Source organism: Staurois parvus, unplaced genomic scaffold (genome assembly GCF_062004578.1).
Source record: "Staurois parvus isolate SC_StPar_1 unplaced genomic scaffold, SC_StPar_1.0 ptg000949l, whole genome shotgun sequence".
NCBI lineage: Eukaryota > Metazoa > Chordata > Amphibia > Anura > Ranidae > Staurois > Staurois parvus.
Window position 1 is genome coordinate 240,189 of NW_028318745.1, and position 9,812 is coordinate 250,000.

General features: G+C 42.5%; 2 protein-coding genes across 5 annotated transcripts in view; one reads left to right on the forward strand and one right to left on the reverse strand.

Annotated features, from left to right (window-relative positions):
- Positions 1 to 9,812, reverse strand: part of NMNAT1 (nicotinamide nucleotide adenylyltransferase 1) — a 68,540-nt gene that overhangs the window by 48,819 nt on the left and 9,909 nt on the right. The window contains exon 1 of one of the 4 annotated variants that reach the window (XM_089656921.1): positions 375 to 453. The exons of 2 other annotated variants lie outside the window; for them this stretch is intronic. The gene's annotated coding sequence lies outside the window, so the exon portion shown is untranslated. Of the gene's footprint in view, positions 1 to 374; positions 454 to 9,812 lie in introns of those variants that run through there. One more of the 4 variants, XM_089656918.1, reaches the window with a different exon arrangement.
- LZIC (leucine zipper and CTNNBIP1 domain containing) overlaps positions 247 to 9,812 on the forward strand; it is a 27,195-nt gene continuing 17,629 nt past the window's right edge. The window contains exons 1-2 of the mRNA XM_089656923.1: positions 247 to 525; positions 6,600 to 6,707. Coding sequence (XP_089513049.1) covers positions 6,607 to 6,707 — 101 coding nt within the window. The 5' untranslated portion in view covers positions 247 to 525; positions 6,600 to 6,606. The remainder of the gene's footprint in view (positions 526 to 6,599; positions 6,708 to 9,812) is intronic.

Here is a 9,812-nt window from a genome sequence, read left to right on the forward strand (position 1 = left end):
TCAGGGGGAGGGAACATCTGGGACTGTCAGGTCAGGGGGAGGGAACATCTGGGACTGTCAGGCTGGGGGAGGTTGGACATAAAACATTTGGGAATGGGAGGAGGTATGGAACATCCGGCACTGTCGGGGGGGGGGAATGGAACATCTGGGACTGTAAGAGGGGGTTTAACATCTGGGACTGTCAGGGGAAAGTGAGACATGGAAGGATATTTCCAGACAGGAAGTGGGTACATCCTGGAAATGTCTCCCCTCTACCATCTTCACCTACATCAGTCCCCCTCCAGGTCCCCCACACAGGACACCATCCCGCACAGTGACAGCCGAGGTCCCCATACCTCCCCTTCCCTCCATACTCTCCCACACACGGTACTCACTCTGCTCCCGGGGGACGGAGATCAGCGCTGCACGCTCACCATGACAGGGACGCTCTGATTGGACGAGACACGCCTCCCATTCGCCTATTGGCTCTGCCACGTGACGTCAGCAGGGAGCGTCTCCCCCGGAGTGAAGCCGCCCCGGGCTCAGGTAGGGTGGAGCAATGTGGCTGCTGTGTGTGTCACCTGGGAGGAGTGCGGCCAGTGTGGGGGGTCAGGGGGCTGCAGGCTGACAGGCATTCGGGGGCCACGTCCTCCCCCCAGAGGGGCCACCTCTGTACATGGTGGGTGGGGTCCAATGTCTTCTATACACACAGCCATGTGATCGTACGATCCCATCCACCCTCACCTGTGTAGTAGGAGGAATGCTGATCGGACGCACATTGATTGGTTTGTCTGCCTGCCCTCCTATTACATAGAGGAGATCGTACGATCAGATTGTATGGTATATGACAGCTCAGCCTCTTCTATTGAGAGCTGCAGTTAGAGCCAGTTTTGCATTGTTTGAAAAATCAATCAAAAATGGAAAAATCATTTTTTGTGTGAAGATTATATAAAACCCCCAAACATGATAGCCATGGCGATATCTATTTACGTGGCGTAACGTCATCCTTCCTACTCTACAAAACAATTGGGCTATATATTGTGTTTTCTTGCAATGAGCTTCAAACCCCCCCAAAAAATTGCATTTGAAAAACCGTGCCGCAAATACCGCGTGACGTAAAATAATTGCAATAACCACAATTTTATTCTCCAGAGCCTCTAATAAAAAAAAAATGTAAAAATTATTTATATATATATATATATATATATATATATATGTGTGTGATGTAATCCGTTATCCTGGATATTTATTAATGTTTTTTGCACTTTTTTGTGTTGCACTTTACCATTCCGAAATATCTTTTTTTTTTTTTTTTTTTTTTTTTTAAAGAGCTGCACTTTTTTTACATATACTATTGTAGGGGATTCTTACCTTTACCAGGTGTGCTAGCTGCTCCACAGATATAGCCAGCGCTCACCTATATATTAGATTCTGATAATGAGATATATATATATATATATATATATATATATATATATAAAATTTTCTTTGTTTTATTTTAATTTTTATATATTAAAATAAAACAAATATATATAATATAATGTAAAATTTTTAGTTTTATTTTAATTAAATTAATTATATATATATATATATATATCTAATATAAAATTGTTTGTTTTATTTTAATTAATTTATATATATATATATATATTAAAATAAAACAAACAATTTTATATTAGATATATATATAATTAAAATAAAACAAACAAAATTTTATATATATAATTAAATTTTTTTACAAAATGAATTCATTTATTTAATATATTTGGGGCAGCACAGTGGCTAAGTGGTTAGCACTTCTTCCTAGCGGTGTCTTTAAGTGGTTAAGGGGCAGAAGGTACAAAGGATAAGCGCACTGTGTTATAAATGGATCTCGAAAGTTCCAGGGACCAATGCTTGTGTAGGTCAGTATAGCCCTCCCCTGCTCTTCATTGATGGCAGTGCTGAAAATCCATGTTAGGTAATTCAATACACAGGATCCATCATATGTCCATAGTCATGTCTCTGTACCAGAGGCAGCAACACATGAAGCAGACGGAGGACAAAACATACTATGCCGGTCCTGGTTTGTACAACCCGACACCCTCCCAGGTATTGCCAGGAGTCCAGCCAGCCGTTTCAGGCTTCTACTTGCTTTAGTCCTGGAGATATTAGAGGTGAAATGCGAATCGTTTGGGAGGTAAAACAGCCGGGGGTCTCCATCACCTTCTAAACAAAGGGCCATTTACTATCCTTGGCTTTAGGGGGGCAGACTGTGCCCAGTGGGAATAGGAAGTGCCCTAGGGTTGGAGGAAACTATACATCATCATTGGTGTCAGTGGGATGAATAGTGCCCCGTCATAGGTGTCAGTGGATGGAATAGTTTCTTGTATCATTGGTGTCAGTGGATGGAATAATGCTCCAACGTTGGTGTCAGTGGCAGTAATTAGGCTCCATTGTTTGTGTTAATGGGAGGAATAGTTCCTTGTTTTATTATTTTGTTGGTGTCAGTGGGATGAATAGTTCCTCATGCTTGATGTCAGTGGATGGAATAGTTCCTGGTGTCAGTGGATGGAATAATGAATGGAACAATGTTCCATCGTTGGTGTCAGGGACAGTAATTAGGCTCCATTGTTGGTGTTAGTGGAAGGAATAGTTCCTTGTTTTGTTGGTGTCAGTGAGAGGAATAGTTCCTTGTTTTATTGTTTTGTTGGTGTCCGTGAGAGGAATAGTGAATAGAATAATGCCCCATCATTGGTGTCAGTGGCAGAACTTAGGCTCCATTGTTGGTGTCAGTGGGAGAAATAGTTCCTTGTGTCAGTGGATGGAATAGTGAATAGAATAATGCACTATCATTGGTGTCAGTGGCAGTTATTAGGCTCCATTGTTGGTGTCAGTAGGGGAAATAGTTGCTTGTATCATTGGTGTCAGTGGATGGAATAGTTAATGGAATAATGCCCCATCGTTGGTGTATGTGGCAGTAATTAGGCTTCATTTTTTATGTCGCTGACACCAACGATACAAGGAACTGTTCCTCCCACTGACACCAACGATACAAGGAACTGTTCCTCCTACTGACATAAAAAATGAAGCCTAATTACTGCCACATACACCAATAATGGGGCATTATTCCATTAACTATTCCATCCACTGACACCAATGATACAAGCAACTATTTCCCCTACTGACACCAACAATGGAGCCTAATTACTGCCAATGTCACCAATGATAGTGCATTATTCTATTCACTATTCCTCCCACTGACACAAGGAACTATTCCTCCTACTGACACCAACAATGGAGCCTAATTGCTGCCACTGACACCAATGATGGAGCATTATTCCATTCACTGTTCCATCCCTATTCACAAAGATCGGAGTTGGTGCCGACTGAGGAGGTATTCTACATCCCATATGGCTAAGAGCTGATTTGTATCCCATTTTATTGGTGACACCTTCATACTGGATATAAAGAGTAGTATTGGATTCTGGATATGTTGGTTACTCTAGTTAGTATGATATCGATGTCGTGTTCTAAAGGTCACACTTGTTGGCTCCGGCTGACGTTGGAATTCTAGGCTCGGCTTCCTCCAGGGAATACAAAGGTGACTTCTGAGTGAAGAAGAAGGTTGATTACAAGCTGCCTCTGTCTGCTAAGGTCGTGCTTTGTGTCGGGGGCGTGCTTTGTGTCGGGGGGCGTGTTTTTGTGTCGGGGCGTGTTCAGCTGAAGGTAGCCCTTCCATGTAGAATGTTCATGCTCTGCTCTTTGCTTGTTCCTGGCCATGCTGCGCTGGTTGCCTTATGGTGAGCTAGAAAACCTCCCGAATATTGTAGCAAACATTTCAATTCGATTGAAAAGCAGATCTGCTATTACAATCACATACAGGTAGTTATGCTGGCGCAGCCAAGTGTAGTAGTATCAACTTTAATAAATAGAAGGTAATGAAAAACGGCCAATTGCATGGGCAAGTAATAAGGAAGAACAGCCAATCACATGGGCAACTGATAAGGTAGAACAGCCAATCACGTGGGCAACTGATAAGGTAGAACAGCCAATCACGTGGGCAACTGAGAAGGAAAAACTGCCAATCACATGTGTAACTGAGAAGGAAAAACAGCCAATCAAGTGGGCAGCTGATAAGGAAGAACGGCCAATCACGTGGGCAACTGATAAGGAAGAACGGCCAATCACGTGGGCAACTGATAAGGAAGAACGGCCAATCACGTGGGCAACTGATAAGGAAGAACGGCCAATCACGTGGGCAACTGATAAGGAAGAACGGCCAATCACGTGGGCAACTGAGACGGGAGAACGGCCAATCACGTGGGCAACTGATAAGGAAGAACGGCCAATCACGTGGGCAACTGATAAGGGAGAACGGCCAATCACGTGGGCAACTGATAAGGGAGAACGGCCAATCACGTGGGCAACTGATAAGGGAGAACGGCCAATCACGTGGGCAACTGATAAGGGAGAACGGCCAATCACGTGGGCAACTGATAAGGGAGAACGGCCAATCACGTGGGCAACTGATAAGGGAGAACGGCCAATCACGTGGGCAACTGATAAGGGAGAACGGCCAATCACGTGGGCAACTGATAAGGGAGAACGGCCAATCACGTGGGCAACTGATAAGGGAGAACGGCCAATCACGTGGGCAACTGAGACGGGAGAACAGCCAATCACGTGGGCAACTGAGAAGGAAAAACTGCCAATCACATGTGTAACTGAGAAGGAAAAACGGCCAATCAAGTGGGCAGCTGATAAGGAAGAACGGCCAATCACGTGGGCAACTGAGAAGGAAGAACGGCCAATCACGTGGGCAACTGATAAGGAAGAACGGCCAATCACGTGGGCAACTGAGACAGGAGAACGGCCAATCACGTGGGCAACTGATAAGGAAGAACGGCCAATCACGTGGGCAACTGATAAGGGAGAATGGCCAATCACGTGGGCAACTGATAAGGGAGAACGGCCAATCACGTGGGCAACTGATAAGGGAGAACGGCCAATCACGTGGGCAACTGATAAGGAAGAACGGCCAATCACGTGGGCAACTGAGACGGGAGAACGGCCAATCACGTGGGCAACTGAGACGGGAGAACGGCCAATCACGTGGGCAACTGAGACGGGAGAACGGCCAATCACGTGGGCAACTGAGAAGGGAGAACGGCCAACTGATAAGGAAAAACGGCCAATCACATGGCCAACTGATAAGTGTGTATAGACCATCCTACATGAGGACGCCACTCCACTCCACAGACAGCTCAAAGCCAACAAAGGTAGAAGGCAAGATGATTGCCACTAACAAATCTGTCTCTGGTGTGTTGAACCAAATGTCAAACAATAGGTAATGACCAGTGGGTGTGGCAATGCATTTCAGTCTGCCGAAACGCGTCACCATATCCACCTGTCACTCCCTGTTGGGTGACATCAGAAAAATAACTTTTAGAGCTTTTTTATGCAGCCAGCCAGGGGGCTGTAAAAACATTGCCAGCAACCTGAAATCTAACATTACAGGCCGACAAGGCTGTATACATGCCAGGGCATTTTTAACTCGGACTACAGCGTTTAACAAGTTGCACCGCCTATGAAACGCACACATTGGGATCAATGGGGCCGCACTTGTTGCACTGTAAAGTCGCAATGAAAATCGTGTAATTTTGAAGTCGCACAAGTGTGAAAGCCCATATGGAAGAAAAACATATTTGAAATTTTTTAATTCTACAATTTTTACCATATTCAATATATTTAAAAAAAATATATATATATTTATATACACACATACTGCATGTTGAAATATTTTTAAAAGTACATTTCAAATATATTGTATGTCTTTAAAAATACGAATCTACATTTTTGGAATGCATTTACAAATATATGTAAAAATATATGATAAAATGACTTTTTTTTTATGTTAAAATAGATCTGAAGAATATATTTAAAAAAATATATATTTATTGAAATATATTTTAAATATATTGAATATGGCCAAAATTGTAGTATTTCATATATGTATGAATATATTTGGAAAGAATATTTTTTAAATATATTTCAAATATATTTTTCTTCCGTGTAGGAGGAGCCCTAATAAATAGGTGATTTTGAAGTCGCACAAGTGTGAAAGCCTATATGGAAGAAAAATATATTTAATATATATTTTAAAAATATTCTTCCCAAATATATTGACATATGTTTGAAATGCTACAATTTGGCCATATTCAATATATTTAAAAATATATTTCAATAAATATATATACACTGTATGTTGAAATGCATTTTTATTACAAAATACAGTATATAACAAATATTTTTAACAATACTTTTCAAATATATTGTATGTCCTTTAAAAATACAAATCTACATTTTTAGAATGCATTTACAAATATATGTTAAAATGACTTTTTTATATGTTAAAAAAGATCTGAAGAATATATTTAAAAAATATATTTATTGAAATATATTGAATATGGCCAAAATTGTAGTATTTCAAATATATGTCAATTTATTTGGGAAGAATATTTTTAAAATGTATTCTCAATATATTTTTCTTCCATGTGGGAGGAGCCCTAATAAATAGGTGATGATGACAAGGAGGCACGGACTATAGCAAATATCTCATTGTGATTTCTCTCTCTCAGCCTGAATATGGCGTCAAGAGGTACGACGGAGACCGGTAAACTCCGGCAGAACCTGGAAGAACAGCTCGACCGACTGATGCAGCAGCTCCAAGACCTGGAGGAGTGCAGGTGAGGCAGACATTGCATCTGAATAGAACGGGACCTACAGACCTCTGACAGCGAGGACAATCTGGCAGTAAAACGATCTTTTTAGAAACATCCCTGTTTTTGCTCGACAACCCCATATGTAGGACCTTGGAAGTTTAATTAGGGACTGCTGTCTTTGCCAGACTGCGGGGGGTAGGGAGTCTCATGTGTGATCACCGTGCTGCCAATCCAAGCTAAACATATAGACTTAGACAAAAAAAATGTAACAAAAACAAACAAAAAAAAATGTAACAAAAACAAACAAAAAAAAAAGTAACAAAGACAAACAAAAAAAGCACCCCCCCCCCCCAACAAAAACAAAAAAAAAACAGGCAGACTCAATGGAAAAAAAAATTACCAAAATACAAACAAAAAAAAGCAACACCCCCCCCCCCCCCAACAAAAAAAACAAAAAAACAGGCAGACTCAATGGAAAAAAAAATTACCAAAAAACACACAAAAAAAAGCAACATCCCCCCCAACAAAAAACAAAAAAAACAGGCAGGGTCAATGGAAATTTTTTTTAACAAAAACAAACAAAATAAAGCAACCCCCCCCCCCAAAAAAAAACAAAAAAAAACAGGCAGACTCAATGGACCACTCAGCCTTTTTCTATGTAACATTTGGGTAGCTTAGGCTGGATTCCCCATATACTACCAAAATGACGTCCAGTATTGAGGTATGATTTCTATTAATTACCTACCTGGCAATCTGATGTTATTGGCCATGGTTTTAGGTTTTTATGGGTATTTATGGCACAGGAAGTGTTGATCCCCCTGTTGGCGCAGTAGGGGTATGTAGACAAGAGGTTAAAGCTGACGTTTAGGTATGGAAGTTTTTGCAGTTACATTGGTCCAGTTTGGACTGAAGCTGGTATGTATTCGCCGTACCTTTGGGGTCTCTGTTGAAGCTGGAAATCACTGAAATAGGCACTGCTACTTTTAGTGATCTCCACTACCTTCCATGCAATGTGGCTGCTCTGCTGGAGGTCAGCCGCTCAGTATGGGCGCTATTCAGAAAACACTGCGCATTGTCCCAGTGAAAGCAAGACATTCTCTGATTGGAGGAGGTGGAGAATGTGACATCACTCTCCCACCTCTCCACCTTGTCCAGTCAGAGAATACTTTGCAGTCATTGAGAAAATGAAAAGCGTTTTAAAGGATAAGTTCACCTTTGGGAACATGTTACATGTTCCACCCGTTTTTAGGGTCGATCATGTAAAAAGTTCCCACTTCTGCAGCCACTCCCCTGTGACAGCAGGCCAGGGATATTCTCCCAGCGCCTGCTGTCACTATTTGAAAAGAGCACTGCTTCGCTCTGCCCACACGGCTGCGTATTCTCATTCAAAGAGTTCTGTGAATGAATGAACTACGAGTACCGACTGCCTTTGTGGCTGTTGATTTGTAGCCCTCAGTGAACTACTAGAGCGTGGTTGAGTGCTCTAGGTAGTTTAATTCTTCCTGTCATTATACCCGTACGAGCAGACAGCTTACATGGAGTCTTCAGGAGCCCTGTGATCTGCTGATCGTGGGTGCAATGCTTTCCAGGCTACTACAAAAAAAAAAAAAGTAATTGCACAGACTTTTTTACCTGCCAAACATGCATTTATTATTGTTTTTTAAAGGTGAACTTATCCTTTAACCGCCTCCCACCTGCCATATAAGGAAATGACGGACGCAAGGCGGTTCTCTCGTTCTGGGAGGACGTCATATAACGTCCTCCCATTCTAACCGCGCATGTGCGGCTCTGGGGGAGCGCATTGCAGCGATCAGTGGCGTGCTGTGTCCCTCGGACACAGCAGATCACCGATCAACGGAAAGAGCCGAAGATGTCCGCTCAGTCATGTGATCAGCTGTGTCCAATCACAGCTGATCACATGTAAATAAGGAAATGCCAGTTATTGGCAGTTCTCTCCTCACGAGCTGTCACACTGACAGAGGAGAGGAGGGAGAGCCGGTAATCTGCATTTCTCAGAGGGGACATGTACACTGATCATCAGGGCACTGATGATCAGTGTAGCCCCAGCAGTGCCACCTGTCAGTGCTCATCAATGCCACCTGCGAGTGCCACATCAATGCCACATAGTGCCTACCAGTGCACATCAATGCCACATATCCGTGCCCATCTGAGCTGCCTTTCAGTGCCACCTATCAGTGCCATCTATCAGTGCCGGTCAGTGTGCCACCTATCAGTGCTGCCAATCAGTGCTGCCTCTCAGTGCCCGTCAGTGCTGCCTATCTGTGCCGCCTATCAGTGCTAGTCAGTGCGCCTATCAGTGCCGCCAGTCAGTACCATATATGAGTGCTGCCTTTTATTGCCCATCAGTGATGCCTGTCAATGCCTACCAGTGCCACCTATCAGTGCCCATCAGTGCAACCTATCGGTGCCCATCAGTGCTGCCTCATTAGCACATCAGTGAAGGAGAAAAATCACTTATTTACAAAATGTTATAACAAAAACTAAGAAAAAATGTTTACTAAAAAAATAACGGAATAAATTTTGGCCAAGATTTATGATGAAATATTATTTATTTGCAAAATTTTATTTAAAAAAAAACACTTTTTTTCAAAATTTTTGGACTTTTTTATTTACATAGCAAAAAAAATAAAAATCCCAGCGGTGATTAAATACCACCAAAATGAAGCTCTATCTGTCTCAAAACAATGATAAAAATTTCATATGAGTAAAGTGTTGCATGACCGCGCAATTGTCATTCAAAGTGTGACAGCACTGAAAGCTGAAAATTGGCCTGGGCAGGAAGGGGGTAGAAGTGCCCTGTAGGCGAGGGGTTAAACGGCGCCTGTGCTGAGCAAGTGAACTGCTATGTTCATTAACCCCTTGGCGCTTCCCAGCCCTTTACATCCGGTCACATCGATCCTGACTTAGAAATCGCGCAACTTCACTGTAAGTCGCACAGTTTCAAAGTCGGGATGTCATTGAGATTTAAGGTGCGATTTGTAAGACATCTGACACAGATGTCTATGCAAATCGCAGAAAAAGTCGTGCATGCACTACTTTAGAAATCGGTGCGGCTCCAACCAAGTCGGAACCGCACCGATGTGAACGTTGTATTTGCGGACAATAGGG